The sequence below is a fragment of the Paramisgurnus dabryanus genome, chromosome 24, assembly GCF_030506205.2.
Source record: "Paramisgurnus dabryanus chromosome 24, PD_genome_1.1, whole genome shotgun sequence".
NCBI lineage: Eukaryota > Metazoa > Chordata > Actinopteri > Cypriniformes > Cobitidae > Paramisgurnus > Paramisgurnus dabryanus.
The window spans coordinates 402,728-416,765 of record NC_133360.1 but is presented as its reverse complement, the minus strand read 5'-3'; the positions used below and the strand labels follow the sequence as shown (position 1 = coordinate 416,765).

The window sequence follows — 14,038 nt, the reverse complement described above, 5'->3', positions numbered from 1 at the left end:
TTCACTTGAAATCTCTTGTAAAATAAAGAATTTGAAGAGAGAATAGGAATGAATATTAATAATGATTTTTAGCTTTTCTTTCTTGACTCATAATATGTTTGTTTTTATTGTTTTTAAATAAGGTAAACATTAAATGTGCAACAAAGTCATATGATGGCAGTGCAGTATTGTTTTAAATGTTTGGATTATATTCTTCATAATGTTTCTCCCACACTTATAATGTACAGTGTGTAGTATGCAGTCAGCAGTGCACATGTGTGTTGTCAGTGTGTTTATATTCTTGTCAGATCATTTCCACTAGAGGTCAGCAGATACAAATATTTCTCTTAGAGATTTAAAGTATGAATGAATTCAGTTACTGACTCATCAGAACTGTTTGCTCTATTGTTAAGTGTGTAGAGTAATAATTTACCATCTGTGTAAAAGATTAAGTTAATGTGTCCCTGAGTCGTGATGTTAACATACAGACTCAGAACCAAGGTTGGGGTGAAAAGACATTAATGTTATTGTTACTTCTTCTGATTTAACATCTAACACTAAATGTCTTAGGGGTCATTTTTAATTGAGATTTATAGCACCCTGAAAACCACATAAAAACCTCCCACAACACCGTAAAAACGTCTCACAACACCCTAAAACCTCTCACAACGTCTTAAAACCTCTAAAGAAATAAAACCACATAAAAACATCTTACAAAGCTCTAAAAATCACATAAAAACCTCCCACAAAACCCTAAAACCTTTCAAAAAATCCTAAGAATTACATACAACATCCCACAACACTGTTAAAACCACATTAAACCTCTCACAACACCCTAAAAAAGCACATAAAACATCCCACAACACGCTAAAACCACATAAAACATCCCACAACACCCTAAAAACCACATAAAACATCAAACAACACCCTTAAAACAACACCAAACATCCCACATCAACCTAAAACCACATTAAACCTCCCACAACACCCTAAAAACCACATAAAACATCCCACAACATCCTAAAAACCACATAAAACATCCCACAATACCCTTAAAACAACATAAAACATCCCACAACAACCTTAAAACCACATAAAACATCCCACAACACCCTAAAAACCACATAAAACATCACACAACACCCTTAAAACCACATAAACCTCCCACAACACCCTAAAAACCACATAAAACATCCCACTAACACCCTTAAAACCACATTAAACCTCCCACAACACCCTAAAAACAACATAAAACATCCCACAACACCCTAAAAACAACATAAAACATCCCACAACACCCTAAAAACAACATAAAACATCCCACAACACCCTTAAAACAACATAAAACATCCCACAACACCATTAAAACAACATAAAACATCCCACAACACCCTTAAAACCACATAAAACATCCCACAACACCCTTAAAATCACATAAACCTCCCACAACACCCTTAAAACCACATGAAACATCCCACTAACACCCTTAAAACCACATTAAACCTCCCACAACACCCTAAAAACAACATAAAACATCCCACAACACCCTAAAAACAACATAAAACATCCCACAACACCATTAAAACAACATAAAACATCCCACAACACCCTTAAAACAACATAAAACATCCCACAACACCCTAAAAACCACATAAAACATCCCACAACACCCTTAAAATCACATAAACCTCCCACAACACCCTTAAAACCACAAAAAACATCCCACAACACCCTAAAAACAACATAAAACATCCCACAACACCATTAAAACAACATAAAACATCCCACAACACTCTAAAAACAACATAAAACATCCCACAACACCCTAAAAACAACATAAAACATCCCACAACACCATTAAAACAACATAAAACATCCCACAACAACCTAAAAACAACATAAAACATCCCACAACACCATTAAAACAACATAAAACATCCCACAACACCCTTAAAACCACATAAAACATCCCACAACACCCTTAAAATCACATAAACCTCCCACAACACCCTTAAAACCACATAAAACATCCCACAACACCCTAAAAACCACACAAAACATCCCACAACACCCTAAAAACAACATAAAACATCCCACAACACCCTAAAAACAACATAAAACATCCCACAACACCCTTAAAACAACATAAAACATCCCACAACACCATTAAAACAACATAAAACATCCCACAACACCCTTAAAACCACATAAAACATCCCACAACACCCTTAAAATCACATAAACCTCCCACAACACCCTTAAAACCACATGAAACATCCCACTAACACCCTTAAAACCACATTAAACCTCCCACAACACCCTAAAAACAACATAAAACATCCCACAACACCCTAAAAACAACATAAAACATCCCACAACACCATTAAAACAACATAAAACATCCCACAACACCCTTAAAACAACATAAAACATCCCACAACACCCTAAAAACCACATAAAACATCCCACAACACCCTTAAAATCACATAAACCTCCCACAACACCCTTAAAACCACAAAAAACATCCCACAACACCCTAAAAACAACATAAAACATCCCACAACACCATTAAAACAACATAAAACATCCCACAACACTCTAAAAACAACATAAAACATCCCACAACACCCTAAAAACAACATAAAACATCCCACAACACCATTAAAACAACATAAAACATCCCACAACAACCTAAAAACAACATAAAACATCCCACAACACCATTAAAACAACATAAAACATCCCACAACACCCTTAAAACCACATAAAACATCCCACAACACCCTTAAAATCACATAAACCTCCCACAACACCCTTAAAACCACATAAAACATCCCACAACACCCTTAAAACCACATAAAACATCCCACAACACCCTTAAAATCACATAAACCTCCCACAACACCCTTAAAACCACAAAAAACATCCCACAACACCCTAAAAACAACATAAAACATCCCACAACACCATTAAAACAACATAAAACATCCCACAACACCCTAAAAACCACATAAAACATCCCACAACACCCTTAAAATCACATAAACCTCCCACAACACCCTTAAAACCACATGAAACATCCCACTAACACCCTTAAAACCACATTAAACCTCCCACAACACCCTAAAAACAACATAAAACATCCCACAACACCCTAAAAACAACATAAAACATCCCACAACACCATTAAAACAACATAAAACATCCCACAACACCCTTAAAACAACATAAAACATCCCACAACACCCTAAAAACCACATAAAACATCCCACAACACCCTTAAAATCACATAAACCTCCCACAACACCCTTAAAACCACAAAAAACATCCCACAACACCCTAAAAACAACATAAAACATCCCACAACACCCTTAAAACAACATAAAACATCCCACAACACCCTTAAAATCACATAAACCTCCCACAACACCCTTAAAACCACAAAAAACATCCCACAACACCCTAAAAACAACATAAAACATCCCACAACACCATTAAAACAACATAAAACATCCCACAACACTCTAAAAACAACATAAAACATCCCACAACACCCTAAAAACAACATAAAACATCCCACAACACCATTAAAACAACATAAAACATCCCACAACAACCTAAAAACAACATAAAACATCCCACAACACCATTAAAACAACATAAAACATCCCACAACACCCTTAAAACCACATAAAACATCCCACAACACCCTTAAAATCACATAAACCTCCCACAACACCCTTAAAACCACATAAAACATCCCACAACACCCTTAAAACCACATAAAACATCCCACAACACCCTTAAAATCACATAAACCTCCCACAACACCCTTAAAACCACAAAAAACATCCCACAACACCCTAAAAACAACATAAAACATCCCACAACACCATTAAAACAACATAAAACATCCCACAACACCCTAAAAACAACATAAAACATCCCACAACACCATTAAAACAACATAAAACATCCCACAACACCCTTAAAACCACATAAAACATCCCACAACACCCTTAAAATCACATAAACCTCCCACAACACCCTTAAAACCACATGAAACATCCCACTAACACCCTTAAAACCACATTAAACCTCCCACAACACCCTAAAAACAACATAAAACATCCCACAACACCCTAAAAACAACATAAAACATCCCACAACACCATTAAAACAACATAAAACATCCCACAACACCCTTAAAACAACATAAAACATCCCACAACACCCTAAAAACCACATAAAACATCCCACAACACCCTTAAAATCACATAAACCTCCCACAACACCCTTAAAACCACAAAAAACATCCCACAACACCCTAAAAACAACATAAAACATCCCACAACACCCTTAAAACAACATAAAACATCCCACAACACCATTAAAACAACATAAAACATCCCACAACACCCTTAAAACCACATAAAACATCCCACAACACCCTTAAAATCACATAAACCTCCCACAACACCCTTAAAACCACAAAAAACATCCCACAACACCCTTAAAACAACATAAAACATTACACAACACCCTAAAAACCACATAAAACATCCCACAACACCCTAAAAACACCCTATATTACTTTAGAACACCTTTGTAACCATGTAGTAAGGCCCTGTAAGCACTGAAATGGTATTCTGGTTATTCCACAAGTTTCACAGAAACTATTCAAATGTAGTGTTAACCCAACACACTAACTCATTATTAACAAACACACACAGACAGACAGAGGAGATCAAGCTGTGCTGGCAGTGTGTTGTTGGTTTTATAGAGTCAATCTTCTGTGTGTTTCATAGCTGGACCTCTAAACTGCTGTTGGTTTTGGATCGGCCCGTTTGCCTCTGGCTTTGTGTGTGTTATTTTATTCAGCTGGTAGGATGTGAGAAGAGCAGAGGTCAGAGTTCAGTGGTTGTCATGGAGATGTCGGATGTCTAAGAGGACGTGGCGACCGGGTCTGAATCGTCGGGTCAGTGGGAATCACAGCAGAACCCCGTGGTCTTCCTGCTACTGTGGATGAGATGTCAAACCCCACAGTGCTGCTGATGGTTCGGTTCCGCTGAACCCATAGTGGTCTGGAGATGAGCTATCACTGCGTTTCCATAGTGAAAGAGAAAATCTTTCTTTCTATCTCTTTCTCTCTCTCTCTGTTTCTCTCTCTTTCACACACACACACACACAGAGTTTCAGAACAAAACAAACTGAGCTGCTGGCTCCCACACAAAACACACATCTCAAACACACTGTCTCTCTCTCTCTATGAAGCATCTTCTCTTAAAGAACCTAAAAACAAAACAAAAAAAGATTTTACCATCTTTTACCATTGTTCATTCAGTGCTGTGATTTATTTAAGTCCCGTCATATTTTCCACTTATGAGTGAAAGCAACTTATTGTCCCGTACAGTGATTATATTCATTTATTCACATCTGTGTGCTTGTGGATCACAACAAAACAAGCTTTTATTTGTGAATATGTGGGTCTACTTAACTATATTTTGAGGACAAAGTTGAACCAATAAGTGAGCTAAACCTCCCTTGAGGGATCCCCATTTGATTCACGCTGATCCAACAAATGCAGACATTATAATTGAGGAAAGTTTGTCAGCGTTTGTTAGCATTTGTCAGATCAGTGTATATTAGCCTTAAAACACTATAATAATATAGTAATGTTTATATGTATGTATGTTTGACATATTTACAATTATATGTACATAACATTTAACAGTTAATGTTATGTACATATACATATACATATACATTAACATATTTTTTTATTAATAATTATTTAGTTATTTGGCAAAAATATATCATTTTTATATATTTCAAAATATACCAAAAAAGGCCGATAAATATATTTGCTGAAATATATTGCGGAAACTGTTTACAAAAAATATTTTTTCACAGATATTTTTTGGCCATTTTTTTTTGTATATTTTGAAATATATTTTAAAATAAATACATTTTAAAGCATTAATATATTTAGCCTCTGTATATTTCAATCCAAGGAAATATATTCATGTCAGTATGAAAAAAACCGTTTTGTTACGAACCTGTAAAAATAACAGGTTTAAAAAGGTTCAAATTAAATATAGTTTCAAATATACTTTATAAAATTAACTTGTATTTAGCATATATTAAATATACTTTTTGCAAATGTTAGAAATATATGTTGATATATATAAAGGTTCAAAAATATATGTAATGAAGCTTTACTTTCTACAAAATGTATTTAGCATGTGTTTAAAACATATTTTTGGCCAGAGAAATGTAGTTTTTGCCGTATAGGTTTGATAGAAAATTGTAGTCTAGCTAACCGCTAACTATACGTTTATGCGTAGCTTTTCTGTTTAATTGTCCAACTACAGTTTTTCATAATAGACAAAATATGTCATTATCAGAAATATTTGATAATATTTGTGTACAACTTTAATATTCGCACCATTATGTGTGGAACTTTCATATAGTTAGCATCACCGTACCCAACGGCACACTGGATGTCTATCTGCGCATGCGTTTATAATCCGCTCCAAATGACTTGTTACCCCATTCTAACCCCCGATCAACTTAACTGCCCCTCTACCCCACATCAGAGTCCCGCCAGCAGACGGCCTCTGTTTCCACGGCAACCGTCACATTGATGCAGAGAGAATGTCGCGTCTGATGCTGTTTGGAGTGTGAATGCTGAGAGCCGCGTGTGTCGAGCGCTTAGCAACAGTGCGGGGGCCGGGAACAATGAGGTCCTTATGGGCCCCCGCTGGACCCCTCATGAGAATCCAGTGTAGGAGGGAAAATCCTGAGAAACTACATCTCTCTTATTTACTCTGTGTGAAAGACACAAATAACCATACATTCATTAACATCACTCGCATACTCTACTGTAAAAGATTTCAAAATCTTTTTTATTGGCTGAAGGCGACCAAGTATAAAAGATACAAAAAATCTGATCAGCTACATCATCTTCATAAGCTATTATAATAATCATACTCTAAATAACATGTTAAAGTTGCAAAAGTGTATTATTTTCCTATAACTGGCACAGGTCAGCAGATTGACATCAGACGTAGAGTCAGACAGTCTTTGATATGTGTGTCTGATAATAATCATCCAGATCAGACATAAAAGTTCATCTGAAGAGGCCGTTTCTCAATCCATATTCTCTATAAATGTTCTTTAAAAACGACAGATGATTTAATAATAAGACGAAAATAAGTGCATAAAAAATGCATTGAAATGTTTTCAAGTTTGCTTGACTTTCCATCCAGCAGTAAAATATTTACACATAAACAAACTATTAGTTATTAATACAAAACAAATACATTTACACCTGGTTACAATTGTTGAGTTTATGTATTCGTATAAAATACAAAGCTTTGTATTTATTATAAACATGGACATTTAAAATACTTTACATAAGGAATAACTGACAACGGGCCGTTGAATTATTAGAAAATAATGCATAGCCAAGGTGGTAATGCGGCACATGCGGAGTTACGCAATGGGTGTGCGTTATTGTCGAATAATTCAAAGGACAGGAGTCAATTATTCTTCTTATACCACGGTTACAACAGACATTTCTCTGGTGGTTATTATAAGACATTTGACAGGTTAGGTGTGCGTTTATAGAAAAATAATCAACACCTGTGGAACATTTCTCAACCAATCAAATAAAGCATTCAACAGACCTGTGGTATAACCAGAAATAAACGTCTACCTTATATTACACAAAAAAATGACATTTAAAGTGATTTGCTGTACATACATTTATGGATATTAAAATTGACATACATTGACATGAAGCATTCACACCAGATGAGAATGAAGCGTTAGCTAAGATTTACGTTTTAAGTCAATGCAAAAATAGCATAGACATATTTGCATCTGAATTTCATGCCCAAATGACGCAAAATGTTCAAGTGTCCAATTACGTGTGAAGAGCGCAATTTATTCGCTTCATTTGCGTCTGGTGTGAACGCACCATTAGAATGTCATTTACCAATACTGACACATACTGATAGTTTTTCTTTTACTCTTAGTTCAAATTATTATGCTCTAAAATCTTAGAAGTGCAGAGCATACAAACTTCAATTCTGTTGTCTTTGTGACCCAATTCGACATCCGAAAATTGCGTTTATCTACCAATTATAGGCCAATACATTGTTGCATCCAAACTAATAATGATTTTCCACAGAAGTGGGTGAACTATTCCATCACAATGTAAACTGTGAAGCTTAAATCATTCACAGTTTGGATAAATGATCACTGTTTCAGTGCTGGAGCCCAGCAGATTCTGAACAGAAGAAAAGTTCTGGCGCTTTCAGCATGGTGTACCGATGATCAGCTCAGCAGGACCGTCCTTAACTTTATCAAAAAACATTGCCCCTGAAACTATCTTTAGCTTATCCTCCCTGACGGATACAGGAGACGAAGGCAAGGATGAGACAGTCGTAGCGTTGGTGGTACCAGATGATGCTGTTGATGAAGAAGATGGGTCAGGCATGCATTCATCGCAACAACAGCAGCAACAGTCCATGAAACCTCGTCCAAGAGATCGACAAAGGCACAACAGCAAAACGGGCGTGGCACCTGCTCGCACAAACAACAGGAACTGACCAATGAGAGCCAGTAACGCCCGCGTGGCCACGCCCACTTCGATGCCTGCGGACGCTAGCACGATATTCCAAGCGTTTTCTGGTAAACTGCACACGGCGTACACGACCGCCAACGTCACTACCGTATGCATCATCTGGCGCTCGCGTCGCTGCTGCTGTTTTTTAGGAGATGAAGACGATGATGTGGATGAAGAGGAGGTTGATGATGGTCGGGCCTGTTTGGTTTTGGCGTTTTCATCCGTCACGTGTCGTGTGAGCAGTTGACAGGCGGCGGTGAAGAGCAAAGGCAAACAGAAGAAACAGCCGAAGGTCCACCACATTCTGGCCTGATGGTACGTCAGCACGAGCGAGTACAGCATCTCAGGTAGGTTCGTAGACGGCTCTTGACTGCAGGAATCCACCGGAAGACCCGTCCGAGGAGAAACTTCCTGTACCAGCTGCCACATCAGCAGCTCTGGAGCCGCCAGGACCATAGACCCGATCCAGATCACAGATAGTTTGGCCAGGATAGACTGACAAGGCTCGATCTGCCGTGGACGGGGCTGGATGCTGGTCACCGTGTGGAAACGATCGATGCTGAGAGCGCACAGAGAGAACGTGGTCACACCGAGTGATGTCACCTTAAACACATAAACAAACATTAAATAACACAAAGCCGACATTTTTGGGGCTGGATGTTACCATGGTGATTCTACAAAAGTATTACTATACTACCATGCCTTCACTGTCAGATCAAATGACACAGAGATTCATTTTAAGGAGCAGATGTAGGTCGACAAGCACACAAACACACTCTCAGTATACACACTCATGTCCTTAAACACACACACACACTACCACTGAAGGTTCATTCAACAGGCTAATGAGTGCGATTAGTGCCGCTAATTACCCAGAAGTCTCATTTACATCACAATCACAAGAGCTGCTGCTATACACAGCAACCCTTCAAATAAACTCAACAAACTACTGCAACACACTGTGATTGATTACAACAAGACATTTTAATACACTAGCATCGTCCAGAAAGACATGTGTGATGGATGGGAGGTTGGCTAGATGGACAGACAGAAAAACAGACAGATATGTGAAAAAAAACCCATGTGAATACAAAAACCACCTTTCGGTTATCACAAGTAATTGCGTTAGGCACACACACGATATTTGCACCAATTAAAAGATACCCAGGTGAAAAAGTAGTACACTTCCATAGTGTCCTTAAAGTGATTTATTTTCGCACACTAATTTTGTACCTAATATAATAAAAAATTCATCTTTAGTACTTCTTAAGATATTCTTAAGATGATCTAAGTGTACTTCACTGTGCTATTTTGAGACACCATGAATATGAACTAAATGCACTTTTACTGTAACATACTATCTCTTTATTAAAAAAAATTATTTAGTTAACACTTGTATTAAACTCAACTTTCATACAAAGATGGGTTCAAGTTTAATATAAGTGGTACCTAAGTAAATTTTTTAAATACATTTTTAGCACATTTTAGTTCATATTCATGGTGTCTCAAAATAGCACAGTGAAGTACACTTAGATAATCTTAAGAACATTTTAAGAAGTACTAAAGATGAATTTTTAGTATATTAAGTACAAAATTAGTGTGCGAAAATAAATCACTTTAAGTACACTATGGAAGTGTACTACTTTTTCACCTGGGTAGATGGATGGACGGACAGATAGACAGACACATAGATAGAAAGGTAAAACACTTGTAGATTTGTAAAACAACAAAAACAAAAATAACCCTAATGCTAACTCGGTTATCAAAAGCAAATGTTATATGTATGTGCATGATATCTATGCCACTTTCAATATATCTTGGATCTGATAGATGGATGGACAGACAGACAGATATAGAAATAAATCAACACAGACAGAAAACACACACATAGACAGACAGACAGATAAAATGATAGATAGACAGACAGACAGATGCACGTGCATGATCAATTTAAAGACAGATAGACAGACAGACAGACATGAATAGACAAACACAGTCAGTCAGACAGAAAGACAAACAGACAGACAGACAGACAGATCGAGAAAAAAAGTGTAAATTTGCAAATATAAAAGTTATCGTGAAAAATTGCCATATGCATGCCAATTTAATGATAGATGCACAGACAGACAGACAGATAGACAGACAGATATGAAAAAACTTTGTATTTGTAATAGAAAAATAACACAACTCTGCTATCGCGATCAACACTCAATTGCGATATGACTGGGGTTTCCCCTCGCTTGGATTTCGATATATCTTGGATCTAACAAGTAGCCAGATAGATAGATGGATAGACAGACAGACAGATATAAATATAAACCAACAGACAGAAAACATACAGACAAACAGAATTAGCTTTTACCATTAAAACCACTACACTGTAATGTGTTTTGGGCCATATTCCATTAGAACCAATAAAAAATCCCAATAAAACCATTGGAATTTTCTGTAATGTTTTTTTTAGCAGGGTAGACAGACAGACAGATGAACAGATAGACAGACAGAAAGAGAGATAGATATGATCACAGACAGATATATGGATGGATGGATGACACACCTCTACGTATGGCACTATTCTGCATGAGAGATCACCCATGAGTCTTCTCTTGGTCAGCTCATTGAAGATCACCACAGGCAGACAGAAGAACAGAACCATGAAGTCCCACAAGGCCAGACTGGCCAGCACACAGTTCCACGTGTTCTTCAGGTAATAATTGTGCCACACGATACACATGAGCGCGAGATTCCCCACGATACCCACAGAGAACACGATAAGCGCCAGCAGCATCACCGCGTACGCGCTGTACGACTCCTCCGTCAGGGGGTATAACGGGTTGTGCACGCGCAGCGACCCGTTGAAAGTTCTGGGTGTTGTGAAGAACCCGTCCGGGTCGGGATGGGGTCTCGGTTGTCGATGGCCGTGTCGGTCTTTCTGCTTTGAGCCGCGTGGGACTCTCTGGAAGTGATGCGCTCGTGTCGTGAGATCTTCACTATCTTCCTCTCTGTGATGATGATGATGATGATGGGCTGATGAGGAGCTCGTGTGACCCAGTGAGGGCGAGGAAGACTCCATCAGACTCATCTCCAGTGCGCGCGGCTTATCCGACTGCACTGACCCAACGAATAAAACCAGACAAAATAATAAACTAAACATCATTATGTGATAGTAATACAGTGGGTTAGTTGTTAAAATAACGCGATGAGCTCCGGGTTATGATCTGATGTTGAAGAGAGAGAGTTTGAATCTCAAGTCAGATGAAGTTTTGCGCTCCTCTGGTGTCTCCAGCTCTGATAAAAGTTTTCCACTGAATTCATGATGGGACGCTGGAATAAAATCTGCCCCCTTGTGGGCAGCAGGGGCGCAAAAGGGGGGTAGGTAACAGGTGCAAAGCATAAGACTGGCTTAAGGGGGCGCTGAAGTCATACCACACTACCCACTAAAAAGCACACTTTTAAACAGTAAAACAGTACATTTTGTATTTAATATCCCCCAACAAATGGATGCTGATTTTTGACACATTTCATACAAAATCATTTTCTCATCCTCATGTTGATCTAAACCTGTATGAATTTCTTTTTTTTCTGATGAACACACAGATAAATATGTTGATATATTACTGAAGCCACTTCCATAGTAGGAAAACAAATATGATGAAAGTATTTTGATAATGATGGTAAGCACACAGCTGATAGTAACCATTGACTTGCATAGGAAAACAAATATGATGGAATTCAATGGGTACCGTTTTATGCTTAATATCATTTATCAAAAACTCTTCTTTATCATTTATCAAAATACTTCCATAATATCTGTTTTTAATATTTAAAAAAAAATATTTGTATGGAAGTCAATATTATAATCAGCTGTGTGCTTACCATCTTTTATCAAAATATCTTCTTTTGTGTTGATCAAAATAAAATAAAAAACACATTTTTGTGTGAACTATCCCTTATCATACACAATATTTATGTATTTATATATACTGTGCAGACCATGATTAAATGTTTCTGAAACTTTAAAACGCTTTATTTATTTCCACACATTGTAACCAACACAAAATGTTTACAGATTGTAAACGCTACGCATGTACGTAATTTAAAACTATATCACACATTCTTATTAATGTCCAGTTTTATATAAAGATTTAAAGACATACTTTTAAAATGTCACTCAGTGAAAACGATAAACAGCTATTTATAGAGGTATTCGTGAGCGGGAACGCCCCCAAGTTGATTTCCAGCCAATTGCTGCGCTGGCTGATACCTGAGCGCGAAAGGCGTGGAAGCGGAAGTGTCAGTCAGCGCCAGCGGGTTCTGCTTGCGAGGGTGAGTTATAAACCTTCTGTAAACCACCACTGTCCAAATGAGTTTTATCTGACTGACCAGCCTAACTTATCCAAACCCGGACCGTTCACACGCTCATAATTCAACAGCATAAATCTGACTAGTCATCTGTCTGATAACGCGCGTGACACCACTGATTTAGATCAGAGAAAACTGACAGAAAAGCAGATAAAACGTTTGTTTTTCCATATTGTACGTGTTAAACTGACAGTCATCTGTCCAACATGGTGTTTTTAAAATATATTATAGATCTTTTAAAAGAAACCACAGTATATAAACAATTCAGTGGGTTGTAAAATATAGAGTGATGTTAACAAATCATTTATATAGGGATTTTCAGAATTGTTTAATTGTTCCAAAGCAGCTTACATGAATAAAACAAGATAAACACAGAAAAATCATAGGACAACAAAGTATCAAAGTACAGCAGCTAAGATTAAACCATACTAGTGAGCGGATTAATAATGTACATATATTTAACGTAATATAGTTATAAGTTTAGCTAATGTCAGCTGACTCCCAAGATGTTGAAAAAACTACTAAGGGAAATTCATTGGAAGGAAAAAACCTTGAAAGAGAGCAAGACAGTTGATCCTATAGAATATTTATTTTATATTGAATACTATATACAAAATGTATGTGAATTAAAAGTACTTTAAGATTTAATAAGAATATAGAAATAAAGGGAAGTGGTCGCTGGTCAGACATTGACTGGACATTATAATGATTGGAGGCAGATCAGTGGTTTAAAGAGCTTTACGACAGTAACTATACTAACATTCATGTATTAATATGAATACCTCTGAAAGTACAAGTCAGAGTACTACCAGTAGTTTAAAAAGGTGTTTCTTCCGCGAAATACGAAGATATGTATAAGATATATATAAACAACATTTATGGGTCGAAAGAAGAATGTTACCCGTGACATCACAAGACGAACCCATTAATAAACTCTGCTAAAATTAGAAACAAAATTACGCGGATGTTAAGTCTTTTGTGTGAGGGAGCTATTTTTATCTAATCTGTTTCTTTAAATAACCTCCTCAGGTGTGTTGTCCCTGGGGCTTTCAGACGTGACGG

The 14,038-nt window shown here is 37.1% G+C and overlaps 1 protein-coding gene across 1 annotated transcript; it reads right to left on the bottom strand.

Moving 5' to 3' along the window:
- Positions 1 to 6,866: 6,866 nt before the first annotated feature.
- gpr37l1a (G protein-coupled receptor 37 like 1a) lies at positions 6,867 to 11,906 on the bottom strand. The gene is made up of 2 exons (XM_065243151.2): positions 11,172 to 11,906; positions 6,867 to 9,217 (listed from the first exon to the last, which is right to left on the bottom strand). Exons 1-2 carry the CDS (start codon positions 11,769 to 11,771, stop codon positions 8,303 to 8,305), a joined length of 1,515 nt encoding a protein of 504 aa, XP_065099223.1. The 5' UTR covers positions 11,772 to 11,906; the 3' UTR covers positions 6,867 to 8,302.
- Between the last annotated feature and the right edge of the window lie 2,132 nt (positions 11,907 to 14,038).

Coding starts and splice junctions, on each gene's coding strand:
- gpr37l1a (XM_065243151.2), bottom strand. CDS start 11,771: ATGATGTTTAGTTTATTATTTTGTCTGGTTTTATTCGTTGGGTCAGTG. Junction 9,218..11,171: donor GAATAGTGCCATACGTAGAG/GTGTGTCATCCA, acceptor TATGTGTTTAAG/GTGACATCACTCGGTGTGAC.